The sequence below is a fragment of the Melanotaenia boesemani genome, chromosome 1 (genome assembly GCF_017639745.1).
Source record: "Melanotaenia boesemani isolate fMelBoe1 chromosome 1, fMelBoe1.pri, whole genome shotgun sequence".
Taxonomy (NCBI): domain Eukaryota; kingdom Metazoa; phylum Chordata; class Actinopteri; order Atheriniformes; family Melanotaeniidae; genus Melanotaenia; species Melanotaenia boesemani.
Window position 1 is genome coordinate 30009867 of NC_055682.1, and position 23648 is coordinate 30033514.

A 23648-nucleotide genomic window follows, 5' to 3' on the forward strand; every position below is an offset into this window, starting at 1 on the left:
GTGAGAATAATCCATAGTCACGCCTTTTCTTGATTTTCTCTCCACAGATGAGAAGGCTAAACTGCGTTTTTTGACTACATGAAAGTATCAGAGGTTGATAGAGCTCCAGGCAGTTTTGAGAGAAAAAAAAGCATATCCTGTCTCATTTTATGAGAAACAATAACAGCATAACACTGGCAACAAAAAGAACATAATGGCTGTCTTAAGCATGCCTTATTCAGTCTTACGTGGAGATTTCAGGATGACGAATAATGACTAAACCACCATGAATCGAAAGTGTACACATTTTCAATGTGCTGTTGATGTCTTCTTTAATAATTTTATCATGTCCTCAAATGAGGTGATCCCTTTTGTATTACATATCATGTACAATGCATGCAAGATAATTACGCAATAGGATACTCAGAATAGACATTTTCTGTTGTTATCCCTGGTGTGGCTTTTTTTGCATCCAAAATTACCTATGTTTTTTATGGAGTCATCCTTGTGTATATATACATATATATATATACATATATATATATATATATGTATATATATATATAGTTTTTATCGTTAAAACTTTGTACAGCATATCATTGTCATTTAACTATTTGATTTGTGACAAGAAGTCTACTTTTAAGAGAAATTTTATTGTGAAGCAAGGGCTTCAATGACTGGCAGTATTTAAATTTAATTGAGTGCTTACAGAAAATGACTACTGTGTGTTTAACTATCTGAAAAAGGATATGTGTATTATTTATATTTTCTTTCCAGAGTAACTTAGGTGTCTTGTATATGTTGAAGTATGAGTGTTTAAATGATAGGAAATCTGTAAAAAATATTTTTTTTATATCTCCCGATTTCTTTAATTGATTTTTATTTTCTATTTTTCTCTCTTTAACTGTATAGCATGGCTATAATCCTATGCAATATGTATTCTTAAATAGATATATGGAGGGCAGTTTGTTTTACTCAGTGAAGCTTTAATATTGTGGGATCACTTGGAAGCTGGCATAGCAAAATTCACTGCTGTAGCTGCATGACTCCTCTTTCAATAAAATGTATCCATGTGTGTTGCGGTGGAAATGGACCTGAATTAAGTTTAGGAACAGAGGGACCAGAGTATATAGCCACGATCAAACATATGAGTGAGACCAATATTTTTTTTCTGAATAAAAAATCTGAAAACTCCAGATGTCAGTGTGTGTATTTATTTATGAATTTATACAAAGGGAAATTTATTCAATTTTAGCCATATATCAGATCAACTCATAGGAGATAGCACTACAAAAAGCACTGCAAGAACAGTCAGAAAAACTGCAAACACTCCTACACCAACAGGCATTGGCTACACAAACTGTACAACAACAAAGAACAATATCTTATTTTACTGACTGGACCTTGCTGCCTTCAACTGGTCATTCTTCAAGCAGTTTCCTCAGCTCCACCTCTACCCTCTCTACAAATGCATGGAAGCTGGGATCCAGCAGACAAGCACGCAGGATGGGCTCCAAGTCACCTTGTGCCAATGAGCTGTCATGATATATTTGAGGAAGAGTCACAGCAGTCTCCCCCAGGAAGTGCTGTAGGCACATCAAGAGAACATTTAAGAAAATTAAAAAAAAAGAAAAACTATTTAGGTGACCTGGCACTTCTAGTTTCACTAAATGCAAATGAAAGCCATAAAAATAAAGCGAAACAAAACTGCTTTCTTGATAAAATTGACACAAAGATGTATGCTACATATATAGTAATATTAATTGTATTACAAGTTGGCTTTAGATGACATGGTGACCAATGTATCACAGTTTAAACAACCATACTTGGGTAAGATGCTTAATGGATATGAATCCTTGGACAGGCTCATGCTCAGTTCCCACAGTCTTTTCCTGACATGTCAGCTGCAACAGGATGACAAAAAAAAGGAGGGGAGATATTTGAAAGACATGGCATGAAACTGAGAGACCAATCAATGGCCTCATTACTAATTGAAAATTTTCTACCCCTCAAAGTCCTTTTATCTTCACCGTGAACTTCTTCAGTGTATGTTCCCTAAAGGTCAAATTCAGTCCACTCCTTTCTCAGTCCTTCATGGTTTACGCTCCGAAGGCCCACAACAGATGGGTGTGCACTTTGCTCAGATTTCAATTTGTAATTAATCACTAGCTCTGAGCATTTTTTCTTTTAAATAGTAACTACTGTCATGCAGCAGAAGCCTCTTTTTCCTAGAGTTCATTATGTTACACATGTTGTGGTATATTTAGCTTGGTTTTAAATTATAGGAAATGATTTTTTAATGTAATCAACAATTTGATAAAATATTAATTATATAAAGCATGTATAAAGACTGTGGCTGTTTAATTACTACATATTCATACAGATATTATATAATTGCTATGTGTTCCCTTCCACGAATAAGTGTTTTTGATGTCGGACATACCTTGTTGTGGGATTGGCTATTGATTCATGTCCATTATATATTCTATCTCAGTCTTCCTACAGTAGTTGTAATGTCACCTCTAAGAATACGACAGTGTTGTAAATAGCACCATCTAGTGAGGAAATACAGCCACTGCTGATAAGGTTAACCACTGCATGGAGACAATAAGTATTAAGATTGAAGATAGTTAAACTTATCTTCTTCTTTAGACATTTACATAACGGTTTTTAAATTTATCTGAAAAAAATCAGCTCCATAAATGGCTAGAAAGATTGTTCTTATCAAATTTCAACAGATTAAAATTGAAGAAAGAACAAAAAGTGAGTCTGATATTGTGAATTTACACACGAGTGTTAATCTGTTCTCACCTTTAAGTTGCCACCTTTGTCATATGACAGTGTAACTTACTGAATACACAAAAAAACCTGATGGATTTGTCAGGGCCATTTCTGATACAGATATATTTAATGAGATGTACGCTTAGCAACCTGTGTTGCTGGTGCAGGAACATCAGTGGGGGGCTGATTCAGATGTAGTGAAGCATCATCCAGAGTGGTGACAGGAATGTACTCCCTGAGTTTTTCCACAGCATTTGAACACTCATTTATGGCTTCTGCCCTGCTCCTTCCATCAAACTGCATTCTTATCATGCGGTTCTCTCCCTGCAGAAATCCATAAAACCACAAACAATCTGTATCTGTCAATCAACCGTACCGGTGAAAACACAACTGGTGGTTTGTATGTCTACTTTGTCCAATTAACATCTCTGCAAAAAAAAAAAAAAAAAAATATGTATATATATATATATATATATATATATATATATAAAAGAAAAAAAAAAGCAATAACAAATATGATAACAAAAAAAAGGATTTGTATACAACCACTGACATGTAATATTCTAAGCAGTGTATAAGGCAGGTTAATTTGTTATGGCATAGTAAAAAAAAGGTACCATTGATTTTTCAAGGAATTTAACATATTTGGTTGGACTCTGAAATAGAAACAAGCCATCAAAGGATAAAATGTACAAATCATGACTCACCTTGACAGTAAATCGAAGCATCAGGTTATCAGATTTCTGTTGCACTTTAAGAGAATGTGATAGCAAAGTGATCGCATCCTGAAAAAGATAAACTGTTAGACATCTTTGGCAAACCAGGACTCTGAACACTGGATTTGTTAAGACGCTTTAAGATATTGTGGAAGAAAATCAAAAACACTTCTCAGAATTTTTGTTCATGTGGACACTCCACTTTTTGAATGTGCTCAATCAAAGATGCTTGATATGCATTCATTCACTTGTGAAAATGAAAAATTAAGTTAGGAAAAACCCTTGTGAAATTATAAGGGTAAAAAAAAGTTACCCAAAACTGTCTGCAGGGGTCTCCATTTACTCAGTAACTCAGTAAGTTTAGCTTAAGAGTTACATGATAAGCTTTTCTACAAAAGCAGATAAACACAATGGGCAAAAAAGAAGAAAAAAAACTGTGCGTGTGTTTTAATTAACTTTGCTGAAATTGGATAAAATGTTTAGGCTTTCTAAATAATGTGTCTCTCACATCAAAACAAATTTTCTGCACCATCTACCATACTTTAGCATCCTCTTTCCATGCTAAGTGTTTATAATACACATTTTCAAAACAGATTGAAGCAATATTACGAGTACAGCATCTTCCTCAAATAGTGCACAAAATGTTTGCTAAAAAGTGTACTGTAAAAGACTGTTTTCTCTGAAAAATACGATTTCTTCAGACACATTCTGAAAGTATTCTTAGATATAATATTTAACTAAAACCTAAAATGACTAAAATGACCTAAAACTGCAGGGCATGTAAGTACATTTGCACAAAAGAAATTTAACAAATGCAGCTCTCATTGTGCAGGATGTAAAGAAACAGTTTGATGAACATGAAAAATGTGTGAATCATTTTATCTGAGTTGTTTCCTTCCAACTTGACCCTTAATAAGGTAAATACAACCTAAAATAAACCATAACACATTACATACCACACTATGCCATTATTTATTTAACAGAATCTAGACCTAAACGCCTGAAGAGTGTAAAAAAATGAAGCACATAAACACTGCTTGCATAGCAATTGAGAAGGAAGTAGCTCCCAGGCAATAAGTCACCTGCTATTGTTCATTTGAAGATGTGCAAATGTCCCAGCCTGTAATATGTTTTATATCTACTTTATGGGACAATGAGGGAAGTATGGTGGGTGGGGGTTAAATAGAGTAGACCAAAGCTTACTTTTATAACCTCTATTAGTAATGTTTATTTATGTTTTTTGTTTTTATTTTATTTTCTCTACCATTTCGCTGTATTTTACTATTATCTATGTATTCTTTTTACTATTATCTGTACATGTGATTTGTATTTTGTATGTGTAATTATTTCTGTGTGTTTTAGGGACTGCTGATGGAAATGAGCTCAGAGAACCATAATCTGGTATAAAGAGCATCGCTGCTATACATGGTCCCTGTTCAATAAACTAAATAAACTAAACTAACATCTGTTTGCCTAATTTTAAGACATGGTAAGGACTAGATGATTTTTAATACTATGTCTTGATATATAATAAACTTAAGGATTAAAAGCTTTCTTTGTAGACCAACATAAAGATTTCTCTCAATATTGTGGAAAAAAAATCTTTGTGTTTTGCTATAATGCTGTTTGTTAATTTAAACTGTATTTGTTGCATGTTCTGGATGACTATCCCAATTAGTCAGGCATATTAACATTCTGACAAGACCTTTCCTCAGTAACCTTTTAATTCTTTCTAATTTATCACATATGCTATTGCCAGACAATTTGTAAAGTTTGTTTTAGACCTTCTCAAAGCTGATAGGTTTAATATCTCTGTATTAAAAATTACTAGGCATTCACTGCACCAGACTATAATAAACCAGTCCATCACCCTCAGTGAAAGCTGTCATCAGTTTGAACTGAATATATGTCTGACTTGTTAGCTTGGCACAGCGCGATAGCTGTGTCTCCTGCCAGAACACTATTAATCAGACATAGAGTGGCCTCTCAAATTTCTGTTGTCTGCAGGTCTGAGGAAACTTTTTTTTTTTTTTTTGAGTGCCACAACAACTACTACAAATCAGGAAGATATGGCTGTGGTCAAGGAAGACGGGCTACTTGACAAAGCTTAAAACACTAGTAGTCTAAAATATTTGGGGTTGACTTTAGTATTTTTTTACCCTGTCAATGGTATTGGGATCATGGAGCTAGAAAGCTCAAGTCATTTTAATGTTACACAGCTGTCAAGAAACCCATGTGATTAATAGGAAATCAGTTATCAAGTCCATATTCTATGAGTCACATAAAGTAGAAATGCAATCAATTTATTAATTTTGTTTGATTTATGTTGTCTGAGCCTAACAAATTTCTTTGTAACATTCTTAAACTCAAGCAGATCTAAGGAATATTTAGCTTGACCCATCCATAAACAATGCAGTCAAATTCTACTGGATTTAAACGGAAATGTCAAGCTCTTCAGCAGAATACCTTATACAGCCTCCTTCTAAGTCTTTGATCAGAGGCAGAGACTTCAGTTTTTTATACGCTATCAGAAAGATCTGTCGATAATTTTGCACATTTCTTGATACTTTATGTAATGGGCAAAATAAAGAAAAAAAAATCATTAAAATACTAATACATTGAAATTTAAGTGAAACTCTTTACCTTCACATAATATTGCAGCTAGCATAAAACGTCTAATGTTACAATGGTCCTATAAAGAATATATATTTCTACTGACAGTGTTAATCAACCAAACTCAGGTTGAATACTTCTGTAGGGAAAGGGAAAACAATAACTTTTATTTAATGTAAACTGCCAGTGTCAGAGCAGGACGATCACAGCAGCAGCTTAAAATGAGCTCCAACATCATTCCCCCTGTAGCCTTAATCTGATCTTTGTGCACCAGAAATTTATTTATTTACTTACAAAAAAGGTAGACTACAATGCCTTTGAAATAAAGTCTTTGAATGCACTTAAAATTGTTTCAGTCTAAAGTTGAAATGTCAAGTGCTTGTGAAATTTAAAATAAGCTTCTGTCTCCTGCTGAGCAGGTACAACAGATTTAAACTGGTAGTTTCTCTGTATTTATGCTACCTATAAAAATAGATCACATCTCCAACATCAGAACAACAGAAAGGACAATCCTTTGGAAACACAGATAACATGACAAAAAAGTCAATCTAACCAAATAGTCTTCTTACCAGGCTGTCTTCCCCTTGACATACCAGTAAGTATCCAGACTCCAGTATTGTAAGGACAATTTCTGGCTTATTGCCCTTTGCCTCGAAAACCTGATGAGAAAATAAATAAATATTTCCTGAAAATTGAATATTTCAGTGTGAGGCATTCTGATATAAAATAATATGGGCAATCTTTACATATAAAGATTAACATGATAATAATGACTATCTTAATAGTGTAGAATTATAAATTTTAGCATTCTGTGAGCTAAAGAGCTGTTTTAAAGCCTAGAAAAAGAGGTGTTGTGATTTGGATTAATTTTCAGATTCAAGATGTCCTTTAAAACGTGTATTTACCAACACAAATCATGAGCACCTGGAATGATTATTATTTTTATTAAAATGCAGTCTGGTATAATCTTGTAATTTCACACACACAAACTGCCATTAATTCTATATTATAGCGTGAAATGTAAGTTTTTATAGTTAGATTGTGATTAGACTTTACCTTATTTTACATAAATTGCATAACTGATGATTATTATTGTCAGAGTGGTAATGCTAATATCATGCAATGTAGCTATGCTGATTTTAGTTATGCATACCTGCTACTAAGACCAGGTTTTTGGGTCCTGAAAAATTAAATCATGAAAATATACATATTTGAACACAGGACAGAAGATATATTTCCTAGAACACTTTTAAATACTGGTTGCTTTGATCAGTTTCAATTTACAATTCAATACTATGGACATCAAAAAGCAATAAAAGAACATAAAATAATTATAATTAAGAACACACAAAATAAATATACATATATAGAAGTCTTTACTCAAACAACATGACCAGTAAGACAATACGTAAAAGAAATATCAGTTTGGGTAATGAGCTTCAGTCTTCCTGTTTGATGAATGAACAATAACTAATAAGAATGAGCGATAAGGAGAAATTAACACAAGCTAAAAGTTAAAGGTTACACCAGGAGTGGGCAACTTTTATCCCTAAGAACTGCAATCCTTCAAGTTTTAGCTGTTCCTTGTTTCAACACACCTCATATTATTGAGTCCCTTAACAAAACTTGATAAGCCGTTGGATCCATTTAATTTGAATCAGGTTACAACAGGGAAACATCTAAAACCACAGGACCGCAGCTCAAAAAACCACAGGTGCCTACCCCTGGTTAAGTAGATACACAACTGCCTTCTTTGGTTTTGTCAGGCTTCATAAGGTGAAAAAAATGACCTGGACACAAAAACCGGTAAGTCGTGGTTAAAGGGTGGCTGTTAGCTAGCGGCTAAACGATGATAATAATAATAATTAAAAAAGAAGAAGACGAAAAAAAAGCAAGCTGAAGTTTAGCTAGTTAGCATTAGCATGCTGCTTTTCTTACAACTGAGTAATATTCTAATTACCTTCCACGGCTTTCCTCCTTTCTGCCCAGAACAAGGGGTGAAACGCCCATAACGTATTAACGTCCAAGTTTGACTGGTAGCCATTTCCAGGAGAAAGTTCGCCAATAGTCGTTTGCCAACACCTGATTTACTAACGTCCCTCAAAAGCTTGTTTCCCCTGTTCGTGCGCTTAAAGGTGATTAGCCTCAGTTATGTACCAGGAACTAATAAACAGCAAGCCCGGTCAAGAGTAGAACCTGATTTGTTTATTGTCTTATTTATTTTTTACCTCTGTCGATTTGTATTTCTGAGGTCATGTTGCATATTATTGTGATATTACAACTGCATTGTAATATTTCAGTAAGTTTATGTATTGTATTATATAGCCTGTCTCTTTATAGTATTTTTATATATATTTTTTAAGTATAACATATATACATATAAATACCAATCAACTGTCTTCTGTCCCATAATAAAAAATAATGCTCATATTTAATCTAGAGACCAAATACACTTTTGAATATCCCCAGTAAATTTCTTATTTTGCTGATAATACGTTACTATGAAGAATGTGAAATGGGTCCCTAAGGACTCTGTCTCTGACAATGGTTATTTTTAAATCGTTTTGTGTTTATATTATTAACATTTGCCGTTTTGTGGTTGTTTATGAAAATAGTACATTATTATTCACTTGGCATCAGCAGAAATTAAAGTTCTTAATGAAAGACAAATGTGAATAAAAGACAGAACCACATACAACTGTAGACAACCAGACAAAAACTTATACAAGACAAAAGAAAGACTCATAAAAGCAAATTAAACATAAATGAGTCTTAAGAAATGGGTCATGAGCTGCTTTTATTTTAGAAAAAATCTCCATAGGGTGCATATATCTTTAGTAAAATTAGAGCGCATTTAAAAGCTATGACCTTTAAAGCAATGTCTTTTTCATGTTTAGCCTGGAGTTAAGAACAACAAACCCTGGTCAGATGACTTCAGATCCAGCTGCATAAGTTATTTAGGCAGGTGCATGACCAAGTAAGGCTCTAACAAGAATATTCAACATTCGTCAGAATTCATGCGAGGTCATTACAAAATCAATCAGTAGAGCTCAGAAATCGAACTGGAATTGTGCAGACAGCATAACTCTAATGTTTAACTGGGATACACTCTGAACATAAATTAGAATACTTTTTTTTAGGGCTTATATGAGGGGATATGCAAAGATGTTTCTGTTTTTGAACCTTCATAATCTCAGGAGTCAACTAATAGTCTCACTTCATGTGCAGAAAAATCTATTGTGTTTCTAAAATATGTAAGATATGAGGAACACACAGCTAATTTTTTCATTATTTTCCCTTTTTGACTATTTTTCTTCCATTGTTTTGTTAAGCAGATTTGTTTCAGTCCGACTAAAATGTACAGATATAGATAATTATATGATGTAGGTTAACTGGCACTGTAATAATTAATTTTATTACTTTTTGATTATTTTTCTGATGAACATTTATATGACTGGACTATGCTGAAAAGTCTTCTGTAGACTGTAGATGTTTTCTCTTGTTCAACGCTGATAATTTTTCTAAATAGTCAAAAGTTTAATAGTGCCAGTCTGGCAGACAAACAAATTTTAAGAATTTAAAGGCTGAAAGGTATTCAGGTGATGGCCCAATGCCTTGATGTGATTGGCTCATTGTGGCATGCCAGACTGATTTGACTGGCAGACCATAAGATGTGAAGATTTCAGAAAGGAACTGATCAAAAACAGTGCTCAAATTCTGAATGTTTCTTTTTTTGTTGTCAGTTTGTTTTGTTTATGAATTATACCTGCCTATTGAGACAGCTCTTTGTGAAATGTACTATCTATAGTATCAGTATGGCCACATTGCTGACCTGCATTGTCCAGAGATTTGCCAGGCATTCCTGAACAGCAAAAAGACTCAAAGCAACATAATGAATGATATATTTCACAAATATGCTTTTCATTTAAAAGAACACTTTCTGATGTAACAAATATCTGTATTTTTCACTAGTTGCTGTAACTCAATCTAAACAGAATCACAGTTTTTATATTGACAATGATCTCTGGCATTTTAAGCTACGCAAGCAAACTACATTGCGGGGATCTCTGCAGATTAGAACTGAGTTGTGTTTTGCAATTCATAGTGCATATCTCACCTAAACCTGCAACATCTCTGTATAGTGCGTTTGTTACTAATAGGCTAGTCTACTCTGTACAGAGGCTATCCTGAAAAAATGTGTATTAATAGTTAATTATGTTTTCTGTGCCAACAGTTTTAATTTTTTTAAATAATTCTTTAGTAGTTACAGCATATACAGCACAGAAAAAATGCATTTACAAGATTTTTGAGCCTTCTCTATTCACTGTAAAAGAAAGAAGAAAATTATTTAAAAAAAAAATGAAAATTAATTTATAATGTGTAAAAGAAATCGACCTGCAGGACTACTATAATGTGAACCTGTTGGCAACAACCTTTTATTTGGGTTTTATTCTTTTATCAGTGCATTCTTCATTTCTTCACATACAATGCATTAGTTGGGTTAAACTTTCATGGACAGTTGTTTTCCTTATGTCCTTTTTTTCTTTATAAAACTGTTTTTATGCCCATAAAATCATATAATCAATAGCTGCAACTATAACTTTATTTAACGGTTAAAAAAAAACAAACGTTATAGGTTTATCTTTGGAAATCTAGGCTATGCGTAATCCTGAAACTAAGAGGAAGCGAGAGAAGACAATTCCGCGTGCAGTTTATTTCACGCTCTTGCAAGATTGAATGACGTAAATTCTCAGAATTCCGGACACCTTGAATACGCTTGTGTTGACAATGCAAAATAGTGTCCATTTAAGCCATAAACTAGAAAGAAATTAGACTACCAAATACATTTTCAGGATATTTGCAGAAAATGCACAGTTGTTTCATTTAGTACACAACCTACTTTTTTTTTTATTTATTTGAAAATGGCTCACATTTGTTCAGGTATGGAACTATTGGGTTTGACATCAGACGGAAAAAATGGCATTAGCATGTTAGAGGACAAACATGCTAATCAATAAATGGGACGTATTAATATCTATAATCACCATTTGTCAAGTCCCTACCATGACATCAGATAATGAGCCAGTGATCCTCGTGGCTTCAACGGGCATCGTGTGCGCAAATTACGCAGTAAATTAGAGCTATAAAAATGATATGAAGCGAGATGCTTGGTTCTCAAAGTGAAGCCCACAGCAGGATTTAACAATGGGCTTGCGTATAGCTACCTGTAGCCTTAACTTGAAGAAACCGGGTAGCGTTTTAAGAATGGGAAGAGCATTCCCCTTTAAACAAGGTGGGCTGAGCTTATTTGCAGTTCTCGCTCCTATGGCAACCCAATAGATCAGCATCATGAATATTCACTATTCGCCAAAACGCACCCTGACTATGGATCAGTGATGTCAGCGGTCCCTGGAATGCTCAACTGTATTTTTGCGTGATTTTGTCGCGTTGTTTGAAGGCAGTTGGCAAGAGATCTAGTGAAAAGAACATTCCTCGTCGTGCGTGACCTTTCCCTGGTCTCCGTATTACCATCTGTCGGCACGTCTCTCACATGTCACGCTAAGGTGACTTTCAAGCAGTTTTTTCCACTTTTGCGCACAATGTCGGAGCGGCACAAAGATGCACATCGAGGATGCAGTGGCCAAGCGGACCGCCCAGGCTGTGCGTGAAGACATATGCAAACTGTCAAGGAGACTAATTATGAGAACGAGTGTCTCTCATCTGTTCCAGCGGAGCCACGGCCGTTCATGTCATGTTTAGCAGGGTTTCAGGGATTCAGATTAGCTCCAGACTGATCGCTCTCACAAACAGATACGGAGCGCAGGGCTGGTTGCAATAATCATTACCACACAGCTTACCGCTCTGGATTTATTTAATTTTCTCTCCTGTGTCTCAATGTCATAATGGACAGGTTGCACTCCTCCATGCGTAAAAGGCTCTACAGTTTGCCACAGCATATTGGACAGAAAACATCTATAATGGGTGAAGGAGAAGACGCAGACAAGGACACCCGGAGGAAGAGTATAAGGATGAAGCCTCTGCCGTCACCGACCTCTGGAGGAAGCTGCAAAGGCATCGGTGAAACTAAAAGTGGGGAGTCTGTGATCATGGAGACGGACATCGGGAGACCTATGAAGACTAGCTCAAATGGAGATTGCCGGAGATTTCGAGGCAGCCTCTCGTCTATTACCAGTCGGCATGTACACGACTCTGACTCGGCCGAGGAGAGACGCCTCATCACCGAGGGGGATGTCACCCCGAGCGAAGAGAGCCCCCCTGGAGCCATCAGTGATGAGCAGCCGGATCAAGGTGCGCAGGGTGCCAGCGGTGGCGCCCAAAACGATTCTCCAGAGAGGCAGTCAGGGTTTATAAAGTTAGATGGCATTGATCAAATTCTGCCGGACGACGAAAGATTATATCAGGCTGGTTTCATACACAGACAGTTGGGAGCAATGCTTCAACCGGGGGTCAACAAGTTCTCCCTGAGGATGTTTGGGAGTGAGAAGGCGGTTGAACGGGAACAAGAGCGAGTAAAATCCGCCGGGTTTTGGATAATTCACCCCTACAGTGATTTCAGGTAAATTTTAACAAGCGGTTTGCTCCTCTTTAGACTCATTTTAACGCTGATGCTATGCTCAGGCCCAGATGTTTGTTTCTCTTTCAGTCTAATGAGGCATTTGTCAGTGCAGTAGTTTGATTCATTCTTCTAATTCTTTTTTTTTTTTTTGTTTGTTTTACCACATTCACCATCTTATTCAGTACAGAAATGTGATTTTTTACAAAAGCTTAATAGCAAACAGTTAATTGGCTTTTGTGTTTTAGAATAGCAAATAGGTAAGAAATAATTTAATGCTCTAAGACGTTAATTACACTAACATATTTCTGTGTGTCAGTATATGCACATATTAACAGGGAGGCCTATGTTGAAGAACAACCCACACATATCACATTGTGGTCATTAGAAATAAGCATAATTATCTTTGGCAGATAGAGCCCAAATCAATGAATTATTGAATCTTTTTGATGGGTTCTTTACTTAATATTGAAAAATCTGAGCTCAGTGGACACCATTTACCAGTGATAAGGATAAAGATGAGGCCTTTGCTTCACATACACTTTACAGGTTCACATGTTTTTCTCATTAGCCTATTTTCATATTAATTGCTTTAAAAAGCAATCGGATTACAAAATTTCAATTAACATTGAAAGATAAAACAATCAGCATCTTTATTTGCATTACACATTGTTGTCTTCTGTAACAACGAAATATGAAGCACACCTGAAGAGAGAAGTCATAGAAAAGCTCTGCCGATTTGTCTTTGTTGTTAGTGTCCTTGAGTTTGTTATTGGCCTAATGCTTCTTATTTATGGTCATATGGAGGCTTGTAACTGACAAGCAAGACAAGCTTTAAAGTCCTTCACCCTCTCCTTTTGGGTTTTACATAGACTTTTATTAAACTACATAGGTTTACATTATATGTTCTTTACTTAAGTATATGCTGATGTATAGCTACATGTTCTCATTATCACTGCATAGGCCTCTTTAAATAATCTGCCTTTTCCTGACATGTGCTCACAGCATTCATTTCCCTCAACTTATCGTGCTAAACACACACACACACACACACACACACACACACACACACACACACACACACGTATATATATATATATATATATATATATATATATATATATATATATATATATTATTTATTTATTTTTATTTATTTATTTATTTTTTAGCATTTCCAAGCTCTAATGGTAAGGTAATGAACCTTAGCTGTTTTAATTGAATCCTCTAATTTAATAATTCAAGAAAACCAAATGCATACAGGCTGTGTCAGCCTTGGCATTTCGCTTGCCAGTGTTTACTACACATCATTTAAATTGCAAAGACATCATGGAAGTACTGCCAGAGGATTCAGACTTAAACTGTCATTGTTATGCATGCTGTAATATTTCTCCTTCTTTGTGACACTGAATGTTATATACACTGCCATGTATTTGTTTGGCTATGAGGGTGTGATGGTATATAATGCAGAAAGTTTATATCAAAAGCTTGTTTTTTTTAACTTAAAAGCAAGATGTCTGGCTTAGAAAGCCATCTAAGTTGTAGTCTTAGTTGCTCACAGGCCTGAGGAGTAGGTGGAAAAGGACAATGTAGATAAAACACTTCATCAGGTGCAAAGGACACGCATTTTTCAGACTCCACAATTTGTTTTCTGGTGTTCCAGATAGAGATTATTTAGCTATTCCAAGCTAAAAAAATATATATATATATTTTTGTTTGTTTTGTTTTTCAATTGAACATGATGGATGTAAGTGTGAAGGCTGAAGGATACAGCAATTCGCTGTCCACAACTAAAACAGCACATTAAGGTCAAGGTTTACATTTGATTGAAGCATGTGGAGAATGACTGAATAACTGGAGCTCCTTTAAAGGTTCCAGTCTCTAATTGGTTTATTTTCCATAAACAGTTTACCTCTTTTAAGAGTAATTTCACTGTGTCTCCTTAGTAAACATCTTCAAGCCTTTCAAGGACATATGTGACAACTATTTTGAGAACTACACTGCTTACTGATTACCATTTCCAAATCCACACAGTTTGGACATGCCACCGTGAGTAGGCAAGATATGTAGCCATTACACATTTGCTTTTTTTCATTACGCTTCTCCCAGCTGGTTGTGTTTCCTCTGACCCCATCTGTTCTCTTACTCACTGTGTTAAATGTCATGAGGAAGGGTGATTTGGGGCTTGGGGAGACTGTCCTGTTACAGAAAGGTCAGAGATTTGGCACTGGCCAATGGATTTGAAGTGTCTTTGAGCAATATTCAGAAAAAGGGACTCTGCTCAACCCCTGCACTTAGTGAAACTGATGCTTGTGCATCTTTCTCAGTAAGCTGAACCAAAATGAAAAGATAAATCTAAATGCATTGTGAGAGGAAAAGTTGTTTAAAGCGTAAGGGCGGCCCTCCACTCGTTCGTGATCTTAGGGTAGATATTGTTTATAACCATTATTAACATTTTTGCAATTGAAGTAGTTTGCTTGTGGTGTCAGCGCTCAACTATATATTTTGTAATCATGTGGCTGTACAATTCAAATCACAGATTTTATCTCATTGACCATGTAAGCAACTAAAAATAGCACGCATAAGCATTTCTTTGCGTATGATTTCAGTAAAGTATGGTGACCTAACAGAAGGAATTATTGACAAATTAAAAATGGAGATGGAGAAAAAAATAGCACATCATGTCAGTGTGTTATAGCTTATATTATATTTCTGACAATGTTAAGGAAACACATGATACTCAGGCTCTTACATCCTCCTAAATCAGGATAAGAAACAGGACAAGATGACTGTAATTAAAGTATGCAAGAAGATGAGTGGGACCTTTTGATGGACCCAGAGAGAAAAGGGGTCTCCGTGACTGGGTTTTATTCCCATGTCTGCATTAAAGCTTTGCCACTATAAGCTCAAATTAGAGTGTCACAAGGAATCACAGAGTCATCACTGTGCCGGAATTCAGCAAAATCTCCTCTTGTCAAGTTTTGTATTACGCTAAGAAGCAGGGGAGGGGCAATATCTTGCAAGGGGAAAAGGCAGATTAAAAACGGCATCATAATCCAATCTACAGCCTCATTTCCAGATCCAAAGCTGAACATCCTCCTCCAATTCTGAGCAAGCAGCTCCCTGTGAGCACATGCGGTCACTTAACCAAAGGGATAATTTCTACAACACCCCTTAAAAAGAAAAGAAGCACAAAATAACTGGCTGACAGATAAATGCTTGGATTATTTTGAAGTGGTGCTATTCTTAGTGTCCTGAAGGTGCAGATGAGGAGGGGATTGTTGAACAATATAAATGATTGATATTAAGATTACTGCTCTCTTTGTCCTTTTCACATGATATGCTTTTGTTAGGTACCTGCATTGTGACTTTACTTGTCTCAGACTTAAAAATATGACATTTTGTTATTTAAAAGCTCTCGTGTGATAAGTCACGCTGAGAACCATTAATGCTGCATATCTGTCCTTTAAACTGATAATGCCCATGAATAGGCTATTCCAATGCATGATTGGCAGAATGAAACACCTTACGCAGAATGGATTCTACATCTTCACACGATGAAGACCAGATGATTATTATTTTCCTACCTGTTTACACAAAGCCATTTGAGTGGAATATGTCAAAGCAACAGCATTGTGCAGAGTTCTAGACAAATGATGAGGTGCAATATTAGGATACATGCCTCTGATCGTGAAGAGCCTTTTAATTATCTTGTGATTCAGAGCCCGGAGGACACATCTGTTTGAAAGTCCTCCGAATTTCCCTGGAGAGATACAAGAGAAGATGTTGCACATTAAAACTTTTTTTTCCCGTCTTTCCAGTAAAGGCTCTATTAAGCTTTACAACTGTGTTGCCACCGCTATCAGAGAGGGGTCAGCTGTCCTGCTGTATCTGTCAATCAGTTAAATCCCTTCACAACAGTCAGATGAATCCTCTCATCCCCTCTATAAAGTCCACTTTTGCAACAGTCTTTTTTATCGCTTCTACACTTCCAGTTCTGTTGCAGAAGCCATTTAATGTTTTTGTTAGTGTAATCAGTTTCTGATATGTTTTCACACTGTTGCCAAGGCAAGTCACAGCATTTTAATATTTTCCAGTTTTTGAACAATTGCACACAGTATTATCTGTTGAGTCTTCTGTGATGGAAAATCTTAGTGTTTTTGAGAATGTTAATTGAGCTACCTGTACCTGTGTTTTATGTGAGACATTATTACCATTGTTGCTGCTTCCTTGATAAATAATGAGATATTTGAACCTGAACCTTGACTCAACAGTCCCTAAGTATTAGCAGCCACCAAAAACTATATGTTATTAGTAAATGTGTTGTACTTATACGTAACTACAATGTTAAAGTGTATCAGTTTGTATTATGTTTGTGAGCCAGTGGGATCAGCATTTTCTATTTCAGGCAGGTTAATTACAGTTGATTTGAGAGTACATCTTGCTATTGATTTGTTTAGTTCTAAAGGGTATCTAGCTTTCCACTGATGGAGCAACATACACAGCTGCATCAAGAATGATTCCTTTTCTTATGATGGGTTGGAAGGAGTTGGAGTCTGAGTGAATTAGGCAAACGGTCAGCTTGCAGTTATGAAGAAACAGTCTTGGATGCATCAGCTAAATAGCATTTATTGTTCATAAATGTTAAAAATGTTTTATGAATCCATTTTAGAAGGCAGAATCTAGCAGTGAAGCATATTTTCTTGTGATATGGTGCTAATTGGGAACATAAAGAAAAGGCTTCTTGAAACTATATAGGATGAATGACACTCCCTTCTATCCAGTCTCCATTAAATAATTCCTTCTTTAATGTAGTGAGGGTAAAACATGGGGATTACAGATGATTCTGGCTACAGAAAGTGGGGTAATCAAAATAGGCTGCTGTGCTCATCCACCAATATTAGAAGCCAAGAGATTATTATGGCACAATTTATTTAATGGAGGGAGCCCAGGGAGGATGTGCATGGCTGAAGGGTAGAAGGTTGCCTGTCCCAGGGGCATAACGAGTGAACAGTAGCATGTGACCTCATTTGGCACACTTCTGTGGAAGTGTGAAATCAGCATATGTGATCACAACTTAAAACATATATACTGTATATGTATTTATTTTCCCTTGTTTTCCTTTTTTAGTGGCTCTGTTTGATTCAATTTTTGTTATGTGTACAAGGAGCTGAGTTTAACCTTTTCAAAGTAATCGTAATCTCGAGGTAAGATTAATTTAAGTGATTAGATATCATATATATTTTGAAAATGGGAAAGCCTGCTTTAAACATGTTCTCTTAAGCTTTTTTTTTTTTTTTTTTTTTTTTAATGTGGGTCACCTCACAAATGTGATGTTGTCTGTCTGCCGCTACACAGTCCTCTACAGAGCAACAAAGTTTCTAATCTGTATAGGTGGATATGCCATGTACCATAATAGCTTTCCAAGACCCAGTTTTAGCTTTTTGAACACGTTTTAGTGTCATATTTAGGTGTTCTTAGTTGCTGCACAGGTGTCAATATTGTTTCACTAACCAGAGGTAAATATGTCTGGTTTATCTCATCTCAGGTTGGTTGAAGGTTTAAACATTTTTAATCATATATTTTGTTTTTGTTTTTTTCTTTTTTTCTTTCCATCATCCTATATCAGGCTACATCTGAAATGCCCTGTGGATGACCAAACCTAGAGGCCTTGGAGTTTGATGGTTTTACACAGTATTTTGCAAGTTACAGTTCGTTGATCACCACAATGTCCACTAAGCAGCCAACACTAGTTAGTATCTTATCACTTTGTCATTGTCCACCACCTTTTTGGGTGTCTCCCCTTTTGACTCAGTCAATCAGGATTCCTTTTAAGGTTCTACTCAGTTTAAATTATGAGCCCTCATGGACCCTGAAGTCCTCTGGCACTGGTCTTTTAGTTGTTACCAAATGTAGAACCAAAACTTATGGCAAGGCCTCGTTCCATCACTACGGCCCTTGTCTATGTTACAGTCTGCCAGAGAGCCTCAGGGCTGCAGAAAAACTATTGAGTATTTTAAAAAGAGGGGGTCATGGTTGCTTTGTGCATGTAGATGTGTGTGTGTGTGTGTGTGTCAGAGAGAGTAGGATCAGGTGTGTGTTAAGTTGTAATGTTCTTTTTGATGTGCAAACTTTGTTTTTATTATATAAAGCACTTTGTGTTGATCCCTGTAAAAGTACTGAAAAGTACTTTAAAAATAAAATTTTATTTGATTTGACTTTGGTACTTCCAACACACAGTCGGCACAGATGCTCCTGAACACCAGTGGTTCCCAACTTAGGGTCCCGGACCCCCAAGGGGTTCTCCCAAAGGGCACAGGGGGTGCCTGAGGTTTTGTACATTCAGACCTATTGTGATCAATGTCTGCACTTTGTCCTTATTTTAAGAAGTAAAGCTAAATGTTGTTAATTTATCTGTGGTATTATTGAAGGACAGGACTCAGCCAGAATACAGTATTTATGGTAAGAATCTTATGTAATAATAATATCTTATGAGTATGGTTTCGGCACGGGTGGTGCAGGTGGTCCATGGCTTTTTAGTATTAGCATGAATGGGGTCCCCGAGGAAAATAGGTTGGGAACCATTGCTGTACACTGTTAGCATCTGGTTCATTTGCACTACCAAGTATTCTTAAAGTGCAGTTAGTTTCTGTAGCCAGTAGGCATGGATCATGTTAGAACTTGGTGCAGTATAACTCTAATCTTTATAAGGTGGTTATTGTGATGGTCACTGGCTCTTGTTCTAAGTGATTGCTGTGGTCAACTCTCAGATCCACTTACCACAGAGCATTGGTTTGATGTTTAGCCTCTTTCACTCTGGGTAAGTCTATTTGCATCTTTTGATAGTACACTTTGGATGGTTTGGTGGATAACATCCTGTTTATTGTTCTGGCTTCTGTTTATTTAGCCTACCTTTCCAGGCAAGTACCCAGAGGTATGAGTCTGTAGGTGTGTTTTCATTACCCCTAGAATTCTGAAAACCTAAATATTGCAATAAAAACCTGGTTATGGAAAAACCCACATTTTGAAAATGTAGGTCGAAAATGTAGGTCTATAAACGGTAATGGAAACACAGCTATTGTTTACTAGTCTTAAGTTCCTCGGGTATGGACAGATTGTTTAATTTCTGAGGAAGCTTAATTATATTTTCAACTTTCTTATGTCATTACTGACAGTTAACTCCACTTAGTGTGGTCTTAATTCTGTTTTTCTGCTGCTCTTAATGGTATATACTGCTCCTTATGGCTTTGTTTATTGGCCTCTGTGATGACCCTAGTAGGTAATATATGGAGTGCCCTTACAGTTTGCGCACTCTAAGAAGGTACTTTATCACTTACCCTTACTAAAGGACCTCTAAGGCTTCAGGTATCCAGCTATGGTATAATCTTAACTTTTGACAAAATACTGCAAAACTAATGATCACAATTGGTAGAGAATTATAAGTTCATTTCTTTCCTAAATGAAGTAAATTATTTGAATCATAATGAGAATTTGCTCCACATAGCAAAGTAAAAAGCAAGAAGAAAGAAGTCTGAACTTTTCAATTTTAAGGTGCAGTATTGCAGCACAATTTGAAGTTGAAGTTGAAAGGAAATAAAGACAAGGACAATGGACAACAATACTTTGCCCTTTGAGTGTGATGTACTTTTCCTCTGCAAATCTGAACAGCTCAACTAAAAAAAATATTTTCAGACCAAAGGCAGTTTTTCAGACAATCAAATGTGTATTCACAAGCTGGAAAAAGTAATTATTTAATAATGTCGCCAAACCCATGAGCCTTTTCGCAACTTAAAAAAAAAGAAATAAAAGAAAAAATAAATAATTAAATAACATTTACAAATTAATACATCACCGCAGTGGTTCACCACTCCTTTCCATGACAGCTGATTTAGGATTTTTCACTACAACATTGTTTGCCAACCACTTTACAAATCAGGCAGAAGTTATTTCTCTTTCATTTTTTAATTAGGTGGTTATTAGATATCAGTGGAATACAACAGGCTGACAAATTCACATTCCAGTTAAAGCATAAATAAATAAATAAATAAATAAATGTCATAGCCATAATGGCATTCTTTACTTTGATAGTTGGTACTGATTCAGCCTACTGCATTCTCACCTATTTGATGATGAGACTAAATATTTCTTAAAGTATTTTACTTACCTGTATGTGTAATAAGTAAAGATTATGCTGAAGGTGAACAATGAAAAAATTAAACCAAGAAATCACTCAGCTTCCAGCAACGAATTAATCACAGCTCATTGAATTTGATATTTATCAGCATGGTTGGAATAAATCATTAAGATATTTTGGGCCACAATGCCTCGTGTTGGCTATCATTTCCCTCTGATGTTTCTCATTCATGGTTCAAGTACGCTATTCACAAAGGCTTAAGCAAAATACTGCTAGAAAAAGAACTTTGTTTTGTCCATTTTGAAGCAGCTTGATTAGAAGTTAGAAGATTAACAATGGAGTAAGGACTCAAAACAAAAGCAGGCCATCCCTCTGAACCTCATTCAGGTTTAAAAAAACATTAACTGTGACTGTATTTTGCCCATGATTTGGCCTTCAGCCAGAGAAAAATGGGATGTGTTGAGACTTTATGTGTTTAATTTTCCAAAATGACAATGCAAAAGCTTCTATTAATTCTATAAAAGAATTATAATCAAAGAACAGTTTCTCCTCTGTTGCCTCTGAATGTACGTTAAACCCTTACGCCTGTCATTCCCTCACACAGATATTCTGCTCCATCTATTACATACTGGTTGACCTTCTCAGCCCTGCCTGTGTCCCAGGTGGATTCTCACACCCATTGTCCTTTTGAAATTGGATTGTTCTTTTCCTTATCAGCCCAGATGAGAGAATGGCCAAGATGTAAAACTGGCACCAATAAGTGGCTCCGAGGCTTTGACCATGTCATGAGAAGCATTATATTAAAAGGAATTGAAATTTAATGTAAGACATTCACCATTACAAAGTCAATACCACAAGCTATTTCTGTTAAGTTCAGAGCCAATTAGAAGAATGTGCCAAAAGCAGTGTGTGTAGATAAATCAGTTTGATGTTCATGTGTCATGTAAGAGTGGCCGTTACATTGGACGGTCATATTTTATTTCCTAACCCTTTATAATCTTTTTGTCTCTTCTTTAAACGTTAAAGTAATGTATTACATTCAGATATGCAAATAATTAACAAAACTTTTTAGTTTTGTTTTTTAGTTTTTTATTGTATAAACACAGGTACAGTATTATTTTAGCTGGTACATCTCTACTAATGTAATGTTAGTAATTGATAACCTTCAACATTGTTCAGCCAGCCAGGTGTTTTTCCTCATTTACTGTCGTTCTTTTAAAACATTCTGGCCTTCTCTTGAAGCCTGAGTACTAGAGAGGACACAGTTTTCTCAGCATACACAGAGAGCCATTTTACAGTAACAAAGAAGGAAACTAAACCTTATGTTAGCTAGCAGAACCCACCCTCAAAGACATTTGTTCAATATGGGGACTGTAAAAACATTTCTGGTGTTTTTAGACTTCCCAAGCAGGGGATGGGAATCACAAAGTGGCTTTGAATTATCAAGCAACTGAGCAGATTCTTGCCTATATACACTTAAGACTATGGGACATATTCACTTAAACTTTGAATCTGCTGCAAACCTGCTTTTTGATGTAAAAAAACTTAACTTGTGAATGCAGTTATCTTTGCTCCTGGCCTTGTTGCATGTATTTCTGGTTTTCTCTGCAGACCATAAATTTTAGGTAGGGGAATATTTAAATTAGTCATTGTGACTTATTTACTATGCTTTGCGCCTCTCAGTTCACAGCTGTTTTAGCCTTCATTTACAACTTAAAAAGCATGTATTTTTTGTGCCTGACATGGTTGTGGTTGTTTCAGGAAATGGTGTTGCAGAACACCAATGGGAGCAGACAGTAGGTGGGAGGCAAACAAAGAGAGTCTTCATTTGTATACATTTGGAATTCCAGGGGAAGATGTCATCATAACATGTCAGTAATTGCCAGTATATCTTACTTTGAACTGAGTTGAGGAAGTCCAGTCCAACCCATTGGCTCTAACAACAGGGAACATGAAGCAACTGCAACTGCAACTGCACCAATATGTTTTTCAGCTCTTCATGTCTTGTTCTTTGCTATATTCATCTTTAATTTTGTGTTACACAATACATTTTGTAAAAAAATCAACCTTCACATTTTTACCAGCATTATCCCTGAGTGCAGAGAAATACAGATGGTTTACAACGTTACCAAATGGTGGTGCATTTGTTTTTGTAAACAGTCCTGTATACATATCTGAGTGGCACCTAACTGATAGACAGTCATATTGGAATGAGACTGTAATCATGTGATAGTGTTATTATCCAATCCACCAAGCAACTCAAAACAAGTCGAGTTGCTTGTGGATAGGATGATTATACTCTCCCATAGTAATAATAATATTAATAAATAATAAAACACACATTGGTAATTTTTACACTCTGTTCGATTTACACAGTCACAGATTTCAGTAGCGTGTGGACGATCCATACACAGCCACAACAGCTTGGCATCTTCTCCTTATGCTGGTCACCAGCCTGGTGAAATTTTGCTGTGGAATTTTATTTATTTATGATCACACATGTTTATTTAACAGGAACAAATGCATAAAACATTGCTTCATAAAATCATACAAAGTAAATGCCATGCATGCAGGTTTCTGGCAGAGGCAAATTTGCAACCCCTGTCCCTTGTTAGACTTACAGAATAAAAAACATAGAATTAAAACAGTACTGAATAAAAATCACTACAACCGTTAAAAAAAGCATACAATAAAATCAGTGTTTACAATAAAATGTAAAATGTCAAAAGTAGAAAGGAGCACAAGTATATAAAAAGGGAGATAAATAATAGAAATAAAGAATAGATGTAGAATTAAAGTTTGAGATCTTTGTGTTTGTGTGTATGTGGATGTGTGTGCAGGCATATATGCT

General features: G+C 35.8%; 3 protein-coding genes across 5 annotated transcripts in view; 2 read left to right on the forward strand and 1 right to left on the reverse strand.

Annotated features, from left to right (window-relative positions):
• Window positions 1-1173, forward strand: part of LOC121646039 (neuroplastin-like) — a 37193-nt gene extending 36020 nt beyond the window's left edge. For all 3 annotated transcript variants that reach the window (XM_041994992.1, XM_041994944.1, XM_041995063.1), the window contains one exon: window positions 48-1173. The gene's annotated coding sequence lies outside the window, so the exon portion shown is untranslated. The remainder of the gene's footprint in view (window positions 1-47) is intronic.
• rec114 (REC114 meiotic recombination protein) lies at window positions 1172-8238 on the reverse strand. The gene is made up of 6 exons (XM_041995925.1): window positions 8050-8238; window positions 6659-6748; window positions 3468-3545; window positions 2911-3084; window positions 1806-1883; window positions 1172-1565 (listed from the first exon to the last, which is right to left on the reverse strand). Exons 1-6 carry the CDS (start codon window positions 8131-8133, stop codon window positions 1401-1403), a joined length of 669 nt encoding a protein of 222 aa, XP_041851859.1. The 5' UTR covers window positions 8134-8238; the 3' UTR covers window positions 1172-1400.
• A 3754-nt stretch (window positions 8239-11992) lies between these two features.
• Window positions 11993-23648, forward strand: part of hcn4 (hyperpolarization activated cyclic nucleotide-gated potassium channel 4) — a 104283-nt gene continuing 92627 nt past the window's right edge. Inside the window, exon 1 of the mRNA XM_041991875.1 lies at window positions 11993-12666. Within this exon, the coding sequence (XP_041847809.1) occupies window positions 11993-12666 (674 nt within the window). The remainder of the gene's footprint in view (window positions 12667-23648) is intronic.

Excerpts from the sequence above, each read along its gene's own strand:
- rec114 (XM_041995925.1), bottom strand. The coding sequence starts at position 8,133 with ATGGCTACCAGTCAAACTTGGACGTTAATACGTTATGGGCGTTTCACC. Across the intron at positions 3,085-3,467 it reads TGCTTCGATTTACTGTCAAG|GGAGAGAACCGCATGATAAG; the intron begins GTGAGTCATGAT and ends GGATTTCTGCAG. Across the intron at positions 1,566-1,805 it reads CCATTAAGCATCTTACCCAA|CACTTCCTGGGGGAGACTGC; the intron begins GTATGGTTGTTT and ends ATGTGCCTACAG.